The sequence below is a fragment of the Mus caroli genome, unplaced genomic scaffold (assembly GCF_978045245.1).
Source record: "Mus caroli unplaced genomic scaffold, Mus_caroli_1 scaffold_9, whole genome shotgun sequence".
NCBI lineage: Eukaryota > Metazoa > Chordata > Mammalia > Rodentia > Muridae > Mus > Mus caroli.
This window is the reverse complement of record NW_028227264.1, coordinates 24,449,176-24,463,359: the sequence shown is the minus strand read 5'-3', so window position 1 is coordinate 24,463,359 and position 14,184 is coordinate 24,449,176. Positions and strand designations below refer to the sequence as shown.

General features: G+C 37.8%; 1 protein-coding gene across 5 annotated transcripts in view; it reads right to left on the bottom strand.

Moving 5' to 3' along the window:
• Window positions 1-9,988: 9,988 nt before the first annotated feature.
• Window positions 9,989-14,184, bottom strand: part of Arhgap18 (Rho GTPase activating protein 18) — a 258,522-nt gene continuing 254,326 nt past the window's right edge. For all 5 annotated transcript variants that reach the window (XM_029482498.2, XM_029482496.2, XM_021175112.3 and 2 more), the window contains 2 exons: window positions 11,314-11,375; window positions 9,989-10,768 (listed from right to left, as the gene is read on the bottom strand). In XM_029482498.2, the coding sequence (XP_029338358.1) occupies window positions 10,677-10,768; window positions 11,314-11,375 (154 nt within the window). In that variant the 3' untranslated portion in view covers window positions 9,989-10,676. The remainder of the gene's footprint in view (window positions 10,769-11,313; window positions 11,376-14,184) is intronic.

Here is a 14,184-nt window from a genome sequence, read left to right as displayed (position 1 = left end):
TCATCACTGTATAGTATACACCTTAGAAACTGGAAAAAATGTGAAGTCTGCCTGTCGAGGTCAAAAGGCCTGGAGGCAGTCATGAGGCAAAGAGTTTCAAGGAAACTCAGCCTCCTGGAACCTTGGCATTCTCATAACCTGTATACTCATACCCTATCCCCAAGTTAGTGTGGTGTATGCTCTCTTTCAGTATTGTTTTATTATAAGTGCCTTTAAAGATTGAATTTTAACATAGGTGAGCCCCCACCAGTGTTTCAACATCCTAGAAAATCTTTGAAACCGATGAGCTTGGAATTCAGTAGGAATTCAGTGAGAAGGTTACCTATTCAGTAACATTTAAATTTACTTCTAGCAGAGGCTGTGAAACTAATTAGGCATTACAAAGAACGGAGCTAGAATAGCTCAGGGCTAGTCTACAGAGTGATTACTTAGGACAGTAGCCAGTCTCACCCAAACAAGGGAATTGGCCTAGCGAATAGGTGGGTTTACCATGAAAGAGTTAGGGAATCCCCCTGAGACAGGTTTCTTCACTAGGCCCAAAGGAACTGCATAATCAGTTTACTAAGAACCCCTGGTGGTGGGCTTAACAATAGACAAGCATTACACCTGGCTCCCTTCTAAGTGGAAACAAGGCCTGGTCCCTGCCATCTTTTGATGTATGCATTCCTTTTGATTTGAGTCACTGTAACTTAGCAGATGTGTTCACCTGGTTTCTTGTTATTCTTCTGTATAAGAAGTTTAATGCTTGATTTGACAAATTACACTTAGATTCAACATGCTTTCTTGTGTAGTCTTTGTCCTTCGCCAACTCCTGCAACCAGAGACCCGTTCAGCACAGATAGGAGACCCAAAAAAGGGGATAGTCTGTGGCACATGATCATAACATCCAAATAGCAAAGCATTCCAAAATTCAGATTGTTTAAAACTATACAATCTCAAAAACTAGTAGATCATTATAAATAACTGTCATCAAATCACCATGACCTCTGTCACATAATGAATATTTAAAGGATTGAAAAAAAATACATGCTGCTACTGTAACTATAGTATTTTATTCCAATTTATATTCATACATAAAATGCCTTCTGTGTGTTTATATATATGTTGATATATATATATATATGTGAATAAAATAATATTGGATTTATTAAAACTAAATGATGTCTACCCAGTGGCAATTAGAGGAAAATATACCTAAACTATTCAGTAAGAACCTGTTTGTGATAAAATTTAAATTTTGAATATTAAAATTTGACATATTTTTGCTTCATTGATATCAACAAGTATTTTGAATAGAGAGAAGCATAACTTTTTCATACAGTGGAATGCATTACTTTTGGATGACCTTCTAAGGAGGTGGAAGTGTGAAACCCCAAGTGAAAGAATTATGCAAGCATTCTTATTAATTAGATTTCAACCATTTAAAACCATTTTATCAAATCACTGTGGTGGATTTATTCTCCTTGAAATATATTAAAGTCTTAGTTTTAGAAGGGCATCCTAAGAATGAAATGTTTGGTGATCTTTGAAAAGTTTGTAAGGTGACTGTGATGAGTATGTCTAGGCTTTCAACTGAACTACCCCTGAAATGAACTAAAACCCAAAAATGTCTAGGCACACCTGTGAGGGATTTTTGCTTAATAATTTGATGTGGAAAGATCCACTTCTAATCTGCATCTTTGAGGTGAAAAGACACATGTTTAATCCAGATCTTTTGAGCTGAGAAGACACATCTCTAGCGTGGGCTCCTTTTTCTGCTGGAAGCCTACATAAAGGAGATGGAAGACATAAGCTCTTCTTCTTGGCCCCCTCACTAGCTCTACATTCCTTTACTGGCATTAAAACCTACTTCTTCAGGATTCAGGCTTAAAGTGAGGGGTGTGCAAGAGACAACTAAGTACTATCTTGGAACCATAATAATATGAGAGGAGTAAATTCAGAGATGCCAAGGATAATAGTTTAAACAAAGGAATCGACAGGTAATTAGGAAAACAGTAAGACAAGAATTAAACTGGAAGTATGAATTCAGGGTGAACCTTCTACAGTAGGCCTAGGGTACTTGGGACTGATGGGAAAGGCTCCATCAAGATCAACTGAGACATCCAATCTTGTAGCAAGAAAAACTATTAGATTTCTTGGACCTTCCATTCAGAGGTAGCCACTGTTGGATTAGTTGAACCATAGCCTGTAAGTCATTCTAATAAACCAGATCTATCTATATCATCTATATCTATATCTATCTATATCTATATCTGCATCTGTATCTATAGCTAAATACATATAGAGATAAATTAGATAGATAGATAGATAGATAGATAGATAGATAGATAGATAGATAGATAGACAGATGAGATAGATTCATTCTATAAGTTCTGTTACTTTAGAAAACCCTGATTAATACAGTGACATTGCTTAGGTGGAGGTTAAGTGGAAACATTTGAAGAGCAGAATTATGGAGCATCCAGTAAATTGTTTACATTTCAACAATTAAACATGGGAACCAAAGCTTTGTAGAGCACTTGTTTTCATACTTGTTTGGAGTGGCATCAGAATTTACCTAGTGTGTGTTCCCTAGGCTTTACTAAATAAACTAACATGTACCAAGAAACAACCCTTAGTACAATATAGGGACACTGAAGACATTGAGAATAGAACCTCCAATGAGGGGTTTTTTTTAATTTAATTTTTTTTTGTTATTTTTAATTTGCTTACAGAGTATGATGTTTCCCTGTGGATTTTCATACATATTTCATTTGGGATAATCTCTTTCCTTTGCCTTCTCATCCCTCTGGCCTCTTCTCCATTTTGCTATTTGCCTCCAGAATAAAGAGTTACTAACATGAAATATGGCTTTAGTGCATCTGCGTGATCCACCCTTACTAAAGACCAACTTCCAAATAAGCACATTTTTAGAACCATTTAATTTAAACTTGGAAAGCCACTTAAACATAAAATGTCATGAAACTAAAATGTAAATGAGTGATCTCTTAAGATTTGGTAAAATCTTGGAGAAAATTCTCATATTTGTCACAGTCAATTTTCTTCAAAAGTTAATTATTTGGTTGTATGGAGTAGTTTAGTTGGGAGAGTGCTTATGTAGCATGAGCAAAGCCTTGCTTCACCAGCACCACATGAACCTGGCATGGTGGTCCACACTTAGACTCACAGGCCTTAGGAGGTAGAGATAAGAGGTTTTGAGATTCAAGGTCATCCTCTGCTATATAGTTAGTACTATAAGAGACATCATCTTTTTTAAAAAATTACTTTAAGTACTACTTTGGAGAGGAGGCCTTCATTAGAAAAATTGAATTAACTAAATGCAGAGATACAGCCCATTCAAATGTTAAAAAGTCTACATAAAAACTATTTTCATATGATATGCAAAATATCAAAGGATTCTCCCCAAAAAGAGCCTTGTTTCCACTATGCTGCATCCAGCAATCACACCTAAGTTCCTACCTTCCAGTCCTGCTTGCATCTTGCTCTATAGTAAGACATGAGTTCCCATCAGTCCCAAGTACCCTAGGCCCACTGTAGAAGGTTCACCCTGAATTCTAGCTTTCATACTTTCAGTTTAATTCTTGTCTTACTGTTTTCCTAATTATCTGGCACAGCCAGTCGATTCCTTTGTTGAAACTATTATCCTTGGCATCTCTGAATTTACTCCTCTCATATTATTACGGTTCCAAGATAGTACTTAGCTGTCTCTTGCACACCCCTCACTTTTATTACTGTACCCAACAAGTATTATCTATGTCTTTCAAAAAATACTTCTTAAAAGATATCACCTATTTCAGCCTTTGCCCACCCCTTACATCAAGCTTCACACGTTATTTTCTCTCTCTGCATCTTTTATCTCTATTTTCTCCTTTCTTCCTCCCTCCCACCTTCCCTCCATCTTTTAACCCTTTCATCTCCAATCTGTGTCTCACTCTAGGCTGAGATTGGTTGAAAAGCAACATCCTTCATTCTCAGGGTCATGTGAATTTTTTTTTTTTTTTTGCTTATTATTTTGTAATGTTATACCCTCCCTGTCTCTCTTGAAGTCTGTGGAATCCTCCAGACTCTTTATTCTAACCATATAGATCATCCTTCCTAATTCTATCTACTGCACCAGGTCTAATTCCGAGCCTCATTCTTTTGGACCTAATCTAATCTTTCACATTATAAATGGTTTGGCAGCTTATACACTCCTGTCCCTGCTATCTGCCTTCATCAAAGCAGAGTCTATTTGTAAAGAATGCATTCACCATGGCTCCAATCCACAAGTGTAAATGTAATATTCCTGTGGAAATGCATCATGCAATTGCTTTTTACATTACCACAATATGACCACAGTATAATATATAGTAAACATCAATGTATGGAGGAAGAAAAGAATGGCAGAAGGGAAAACATGACAGCCATATTTTTTTCTTAACCAGTAACAATGTTTGTAATACCATCTAAAGAACTCAGTACCTTAAGGCATTATCTAGTTTACCTAATAATTCCTTAATTCTTTAAGCTTCAGAATCCAACATGTTGCTTTTGAGAGGTTGAGACAGAAAAATCCTGAGTTCAAAACAGCATGGGATTCATAATATAACCTTCATCTCAAATAAATAAATAAGATCATAAAACATGCTAGGCATGTTTCTTAGCAGTATAGTGTAACATGCAAAATGCCCTGAGTTCAATTCTAGGGACCAAAGTAAATAAGCAAATGAAATAAAGCATGATAGTTTCCTCCCTCTCATCATAAAGACAAGTAAAAAATGAAGCGTGACCTACATACAACATGTTTCAAGACTCTTGTACCAATGGAAATGTACTGTGTCTGACTCATGTTCTTGGACTTCTTTGCCAAACTACATGATACAAGCAGGCAAAGGTAAGATACCCAAGATTCCCCCATGTACCCCACACCTTTTTGTACCTCTAGCATGGCTATAGGAAGGTGAGAGCAAAGTAAATATTAACTGCAGAACTTCTAAGAATTATGCCAGGCTCATTCTCCTTATGAACCTCTCTATAAGGGAGGTGCCTTATTCTCAGTGGCTGCTGGTTGGAGGGGAAGATGACCTAAGCAGAGAAGACATGAAAGCTCTCATTTTATAAGGGTTATAGGAGATGCAAGAAGACACAGAGCTGAATAGCTAAGTGGTGGTGGGGGCTAGACATCAAAAGCAGGATAAACAGGGGTAGAGGCTCTCCCTGAAGTATGTCTGAGCTGCTTTAGTTGAGAAATAGAGACTTAAAAGCTCAAGATGAAAGCCTTGCTAAACAAAGCCAGTGTCTTGGCTTCAGGTTCAAGCACCTCAAGGGTCTTTCCTGGCAGTCATTTGCTTTACTCATACTAGGTGCAGATGTATTTGAAAATAACCCAAGTCTCTTCGAAGAAACCTTGAAGAGTTAAGGAAATGGTCACAACGGGAAAAGGGTTCTCTCATTTCCTCTGATACCCCCTTCTGATCAGAGGTAGGCTTTTTCACACAATTCACTTGTGGTCACAGTGAAAAGAGAAAGTGATGCTAAGTCCAGATTACAGGTTGAGGGGCCAGAAGAAGTGGAAGGGAAATGATGTCTACTGTGTACTAAGTATGGAATTTGAGAGGCCATTGGCCCACGAAAGCCAGGAGAATAAATTCGGATCTTGGTCAATGGGAGAGCTGACACAAGATGCCCAGTGTCCTCCTCAGCATAGAAAGTACAAAATAAATAAATAAATAAATAAATAAATAAATAAATAAATAAAACAAAATAAATAAGATATAGGTTTGCTTTATCCCTGTGCTTTCAAGTCTGACATGACGAAAGAGAACTCTGCCCCTCTGGCAATCTTCATTATAAATGGAACAAACCACCTTCAGTGTTCGGCTGAGCTCATGTGAAGTGGAGAAAAGATGATGTACTATTCTGCTGACAATGGCACCAATCTTCAAAGGAAGATGTGGTACCTACAGCCAGTGAAATTGTTTGGCCTTTGGCCTTGAGCAAGATGAAGGGGAGGAGCGTAGCTCTTAAATATCTAGGTAAGACGTGATTCCTAATATGGAGAACGCAATATTTGTAAGAGATACTGTGAGAATTACCTAACAGGAGTACCATACTCTTCTCAATATAGTTGCTACCCCAATCCCTGATTTCCTTGTTTATTCTAATCTGGTGTTAATAAGTCTATTATACATGTGCTCTATGTCAAGGGGAAACAAAGATCACTAGCATGATATTGTGAGAATTCTCACAATACAGTTCTGATAGCTATCATAATAACCACTAATAAAAATACTGCCATTTATTGACTGTATGTTTTTATCGGGTAAGTATGCTACCAAGTTCTTGGCACAGACATATTCTAATAAGCTACCAAAAATTGAATAATCCCATTAACTACACAAAACAAAAAATGAAGCTCAGGTAAGAAATGCGCCCAAAGTCACACTAAAATAGTTCATATTGTCTCCCGCACCTATGATAGCTTTCCTCAACAGTAAATAAACTTCAAAACTTCAACTAGATCAGAATGCTTCCCCCTGAAGTTAGTCCCACTCATAGGTTTCTGTATGCTACAGTAGAACACCGTAGGGGAACTTAGCCCTGCTATAATCACTCCTAATATTTTCAAATACTCGTCCACATCAACAGAAGCAAATCTCATACTCTATCAATCCTAACTCATTTGAGCTACAAGGCAGATCTGATATGACTTTGGTGCCTTTCTGTGACTTCTCATACACTATAATCTCTTACTTGAGAGGGCTTTTCTTTCTGGTACATTTTTGCTTCATTTATTTCTAAGACTTCAACACCAGGAAGTTCTAGGGCCCCATTTCCTGTTTTCTCTGTAAAAATCCACATTCCCTCCCTTGACCTTAGCTAAGAGCACATTTAATCCAGACTCCACCCTACAAAGAGCCAAGCAAAAATCTTGAGATTGGACATTCTTTTCTCCTGCTAGAGAGCCCGAAGGCTCTGCCTTCACTGTACAGAGTGAACACGAGGCATCATTTCTTCACAGCTATAGCTTTTGCCAATAGTGTGTTCTTACTGACTGTTCTAACACAAGCAATGAATTACCACCCTCCTAATCCAAGACTCATGATCTCAGACCTGCCTTTGCATTTTCCTCTCTGACCTTTGCTTTCCTTCTCTGGCCCTGAGTACGCTCCAGCAACACTGTTGACAAAGCACATTCCTATGGTGGACCTTGGTCCTAAATGTTCCCTTTGTTTAAAGTGTCATTCTAAATATTCACCAGAAAAATCTCCTCTCTGTCCAAGTCTTTGTTCTGTTGTAACTATTCAAGGAGACTATTCATTTTATGTCTTCATATGCAGCGTTGTCCTACTGGCCCCTTCGCCTCTTTATATCCGTCATGTCCTCAGCACCTTTCCTTATACTCTGTAGCTCTGTTCACTTACTTTGTTTAATTCATTACTTGTCTTCATTATTAAAATGTGCCTCCAATAGGATCAATGCCTGTGATTATTTTGTCTACTGAGGAACTCAAGTACACAGCCTACTTCATATATATATATATATATATATATATATATATATATATATATATGAGAGTGAGAGAGAGAGAATGAATCTCTAATAATCATTTGTTGAATGAAGAAACATGATGTATATACTAAGATACATGGAAACAAAACTGTCCTATTTCTGAACTTCTTACCCATATCCTTCTGGTTTACCTCATAACATTTTTGCTTAAACAAGACATTACTGAAAGTTTAATTCTGGGTCTGATTATATCTGTCACATATTCATTCAATAGATTAAGGACTAAAAGCAGACAAATTCATTAAACACAGACACACACATACACCTCTGATGTTAATTATTTTCTCAATTTCGGAATGAGTAACTCAAACAGAACCCCACAGTGTTATCTAACTGCTCTAGGTGCCTGGCACCGAGTCGTAGTAACATATGTATGAACGCCTGTTCATGTCTAAAACGTCTTTCTTTGGACTCAAAGGAATCTCTGCCCAATACTGCCACCTACTGACAAGCAGGTGGGAAGTCAGGACAACCACAAAGTGTACACCAGCTCTACAAACTTGAGAAAACAATGGACTTTTCCCAGAAATGGTCAACAAGGAATTTATATCAACTCCCATAACTACACTAAGTCAAAGTTGTACAAGTGAAAGAAAATGACAAGGACTAGAATTACCTTGAAGGGTTATGCCAGTGAGTGAGGTGGCCAAGCAGGAAAGCAAGAAAAGGGCAGTGGGAACAGGAAGTTCAACTGATAGGTGGCAGGGTAAACACTGACTTTCAGAGTTTTTCATCAGCAACAAGAGCTCAAAGATTTGAGACTCAAAGCAAATGTGTCTGTTTTCACAGTACTGTTCCTTCCTTAACCAAACAGATATTCACTGAAAATTAAAACTTAATACATATATATATATATATATATATATATATATATATATATGTATATATATCACAAAACTCACAGTAAAATCATTTGCATTAATGGTAGGACATGTACCAAGTAGAAGCAAATGTATGCATGTATGTATATATATATATATATATATATATATATGAAGTAGATGTGTATGTATATATATATACATATATATGTATATATATAGTATATGTGATATGTATATATATATGTATGTTGTTTATATATGCTGTTCAGTACGAGTGAATTTAGACCATGAGGCCTAGGAATGGCTGAAAATAAAACAGCCTTTCTATTTTTCCCAACAAAGCCTGGGAACTCCTCTTCCAGTCCACCCGGGCTGGCAGGCAGTGTGCTAACAATCATTTGACACATGTTCTAGAAACAGTTCTTTATATCACTATCCTGACTCTTGGTCTTTTGTTGCCTCTGAAAAGCCCTAACTGTTTCAAGCACATATTTTTTCTTCAGAATTGTTTATTGTTTGCATTAAATCATCAATAAAAATTTTGTTAAACAGGAAATAAATATATTCTTATAATTTAAAAATGTGTTTTGAAAGTCCTAAAAAATAGATATTTGTGTAAGGGGGTGCGGGAGAAGAAACCTAAAAAAAAAAAAAAAAAATTAAGGTTTTCTCAAATGCCTTCTGAATTTAAAATCTATACAGGAACATAATAGAACCAATAAAGAGTAGTAGTAAATAGAACTTAATTACATTGAAAATAGACTGTTAATTAAAATAATTTAAAAAGACAAACATAGACTCGTGAACATACCCCTGTAATGTAATAATTCCAAGAGATGATTGTTTAGAAAAATTCATTTAATTATAACATTTCTTTAAATACAAAAAGCAATGGCACGAATGAATTCCCATGGCATAACCACAGCACCCATTCCTAGTGCTACCAAAGCACCCATCCACAGGCTGCTCTCGTCATTGTATGCTCAACACTTCCCTGTTCTCATGAACAGCACTTTCTTTCCTGGAGTGGCATCAAGAGCTTCTGAGGATGTGTGTTTGGCTTCCCCTAAAGAACTATGAACAGTGTCATCATATGTCGGTGGCTCATCCACACATGCCACCTTTCGTCAGTGACACTCTACCCTTATGAAATAGTGAACAGTGCTCTTATTTCATTTCTCTTATTTACAGCAGAGGTCCGTGTTCTATCACAGTGTGGTCTGTGCACAAAAAGCCCTGGGGATAATACTTTGCACAGCATCTTAACAAACTGACTCAGATTCTTTAAAATACACACACCGACAAAAGCTTGTTCACATAAATGATTGTCATACCCTGAAGACTCACTCTGAAAGGAGGGAAAGTGGCATTTTACAATGTATTCTCCAATTGTTCCAGGTTGTACTATTATGGTGTGTATAATGTTGCCAAGTAACTTGATATGGGACTTTTCAGATTCTATCTGAAAGAGTGTTGTACACACAAAGTGATCTGGCTTTTCCCATTGTGGTCATAGATGACTCAGTCTGTGTGGCTCCATATTATTTCTCCTGAGTGTTTAAACATTTAATGCTTTGGTGATAATTAAAAGGTCCTGGCAGTCTGGGTCTTGACAATGGGTACAGCTTTGTGCACATTAGTCCAATAAACTCAAGAAGCAACTGCCTACGTTGTTTAGACAGATGATTCAAAGCCATGAGTACTAACATTTTGTGGTAACAAGAATACTGCTGAGTTATCTTTGCCTTCATGGCTTTTTATACCTGCTATTAACTATCTCTTTCTAGTTAAAAAGCAAATTTTATTAAGGGAAGATAAATAGGGAGGGGTAAGGAAGGGGAGACAATATTCTTAAAGTGTAACTAGCACAAAACTCTGTTAGTAAGTCTATTATTAGTAAAGAGTATTTAATCTGCTGGGGATATCACTAGGTGCCTTAAAACATTTGCCCACTATGAGCAAAGTTCTTCTTCAATACCTAGTACCAAAGGGGGGGGGGGGGAAAGCGGTAAAGAAGTTATCTCATACAAGAGATAGCTGTCACATATGAACACATTTTAAATTGTGTATATATAAACAGCCCACAAGCTAATTAAGCCCCTTTTTTCTTACTCCAACAATATTTATTTTCTAACAATAATAACAACAATTGTGCAAGCCACAAAAAAAAAAATCTATAATTTTAAGGCTCGAGGGTATCAATTTGTAATAATTGGGTACAGCTGAACAGTTAAGAAACCTGCTACTTTTATTTATACTCTTGACCCAGCAAGAATGATGACACGTCCTCGGGGTTGTCCTCTACACTGGCTTGGATTTTATGACCCACTCGGCATTCGGGTTCAGTTGGTACAAGTCCTTCATGTGTGTATTGTCATCGAGGCAACGTTCCCCTGTGAACGAGATGTGGTGTCAGTCAACACGGCAAGCTAAATCATAAAACTATACTATGGCTTAAGAGCTTAGATTTCAAAGTCTTTATTGCTCACTCGTCCTGGTTTCTCATGACCACATTCAAAGGACTAGCCTGGGCGTTGAAACAGTCAATCTGGTAGTCTAGTCATTCTCTAAATGTCAGAATCTAATTAAGATGTGGAAAATGCTTTGTGTGATGGACTTTAAATGCTTCATTAAAACCTCCCCGCCTTTATTAAACATCAAATCATTTTTAATCCAGTCAAGAAACCGCACTAATTTCCAAGACTTAACAGTGAAAGGAACGGTCAACTGTGCAAAGGTAAATTTAAACGACTATGTAAACAGAAAGAGCTCAAAAAGAGTCCCCAGGAAGAACAGTCAGCCTGCTCAACAAATCCATACCAACCAGCAACCATCTACGGCTTGCTATGATTGCTTTCGAATACAGCAATGTTTTTATTCCACAGGTATAAATATCAACCATTGGCAACCTCACCACATAGAATGAAACTGTGCTTACCAATATTTCCTCCAATCTCATACAGGAAAACTTCTCCTTTCTTGAGTGTCTGGGCAACCCCACTATCAGGGACAAAACAAACTGATTAGTTGCATCCTTAAACATCTTGCAGATAAATCCACTTAACAGGCTGGGGAATTCTAGCCAGCATAGGAATTCATAACTCAGATCTACTAAACTTATACACTTTTGTATTTTTCTCCTTTGTTAAATGTTCCCAACAGATAATAAAAGTGTCACACGTGGAAATGAAATAAATAGAATCAGATATCTAAAGGCAAAGGAATAAATCACTATCAAAATTTGAAAACACCAAAAACCCAAGTTAATTCAACATTGGTATTGCATGATTATTAATATGATTATCTGTTCCTATATAGGCCAAGGATCTGACTCAGTTTTCTTACTGTGCTTAGTATTCATCATGAGACTGTATAAGAGGACAGTCATGGTGTACAAGATGACCACAATAAATTAAGAACTGCCCCATAGGCTGGCTGTTCAAATGGGGAAGGTGAGCTCACCCATACAGTGCAGAAATAAGCACTCTGGACTTGACTCCACTCAGTGTGCTATTTATACATTTATATTCTTCAAAGAATAGATTTTCTCAGGCCGGGCGTGGTGGCGCACGCCTTTAATCCCAGCACTCGGGAGGCAGAGGCAGGCGGATTTCTGAGTTTGAGGCCAGCCTGGTCTACAAAGTGAGTTCCAGGACAGCCAGGGCTGTACAGAGAAACCCTGTCTCGAAAAACAAAACAAAACAAAACAAAAAAAAAACCAAAACAACAACAAAAAAAGAATAGATTTTCTCAACCTGCCATAAAAAGCTGATGTAGCTTAAGCCCATAGATACACTCCGCCATGTTTTGACTTTACATAGTATGTCCATTAATGGGAACCTCTCGCTGTTCCATAACTGTATATGGTTTTGATTTTACATAACAGTTACAAAAGTAAACATTTCTAAAATATCAAATGCACACATATACAAAAATCTTCCAACTCAGCAATTTTTCTAAGTAATTCTATAAAAGAATAACTTCACAAACCTGATAAGACTTTAGAGTCAAGGTTCATATTTCTAGGAGGAAGCTCTCTTATATAATATTCCTTTGATTTTTTTAAGAACTTAGTCCAATATTGCTCTCAGAGCAAGTCTCAAGTGTCTACACAGTTCTTTCATTTTCCAGAAAGCTTAAACAAATTTTCTGGCACCTGATAGCTTGTATATAAGATTAACAAATTCATAACAAATGAGAGGTATCAATATTTTACCAAAGACTGATGGGTAAATGGCCAATTTTTTATAGTTTTTGGTCTGATGTATACTCATTGGCTTGGGCTAAGATAGACAGACAAGGAATGCTGAGGGAAAGTGAGCCAGCTTCCCTAGTGTTCCAATCAGGTGGGATATAAGTGAGGAAAAGTACAGAGTAGAGGAAAAAGACAGTACAGACGCTTACTGAGGGCTGCTTAAGTCATGACTAATGCATAACATGGTGTCTTAGTTAGGGTTTTACTCCTGTGAACAGACACCATGACCAAGACAAGTCTTACAAAGAACAACATTTAATTAGGGCTGGCTTAAAGTTTCAAAGATTCAGTCCATTATCATCAAGGCAGGAACATGGCAGCATCTAGGCAGGCATGGGGAAGGAAGAACTGAGAGTTCTACATCTTCATCTGAAGGCTGCTAGGAGAACACTGGCTTACAGGCAGCTAGGATGAGGATCTAATAGCTCACACCCACAGTGACACACCTATTCCAACAGTGCCACTCCCTGGGCCAAGCATATGTAAACCATGACAGCATGCATTTGAATATATGAACTAATGTTTCTGGTTGTACCAAAAGTATTAAAGTTGAACACATTGTACAACTTCATAAGGAGTTACAATTGGAACATTAGGGAAGATGAGCAGAAGTCCTTGGAGCTTGTAGGAGGCTCCTGTCACAAGTCATCAAGATCTCCACTCTGGGAGGGAAGGGAACAAGCCCATGGAGGAAAGAAAGGTCAAAGGTGGCATCTACGGGTCAAAGGTGGAGACAAGAGAGGGAGCTAGCTGTCTTTATTGTAGCAGAGACACTCAAGGGAGAAAAGTTCAATCTGAGAAATTCCAAATGTATCCAGCCCCTAATTCTGAGGTATTCAACTCAAGACGTTAATGCCAGAGTGACTCCCAGAGACTGGTGTGGGATGAGTTTAGGGGCTGCCTCTGTGGACAAAATATAGGTTCATGTGTGATCTGGGGCAAATACATTCCCTGGCTGAGCTCCCATCAGTGAAACAGAAGGAATGATGGTATTTGCTGCAGGCTTCCACTTCCATTCTCGGAAGTTATACAATGGGGAATGGACTTAAGCTTTCTTCCTCTCCTTTTAACACCTAGCAGAGTCAAAGAGGACAAATATGAACATAAAGTTGATCCTACAGAGGCATCAGCACACAACCTGACTGAAACTCTCCATTGATAGAATGACATAAACCTCAAAGAAAGACTATGTGTATTAGTACATATACTGAGATGCTAACACTCTGGATTTAACTGTGGCCACTGTGCTCCTTCTTAGAATTGGGAACAAAGCACCCATGGAAGGAGTTACAGAGACAAAGTTTGGAGCTGAGACGAAAGGATGGACCATCTAGAGACTGCCATATCCAGGGATCCATCCCATAATAAGCCTCCAAACCATGACACCATTGCATTCACTAGCAAGAGTTTGCTGAAAGGACCCTGATATAGCTGTCGCTTGTGAGACTATGTCAGGGCCTAACAAACACGGAAGTGGATGCTCACAGTCAGCTATTGGATGGATCACAGGGTCCCCAATGGAGGAGCTAGAGAAAGTACCCAAGGAGCTAAAGG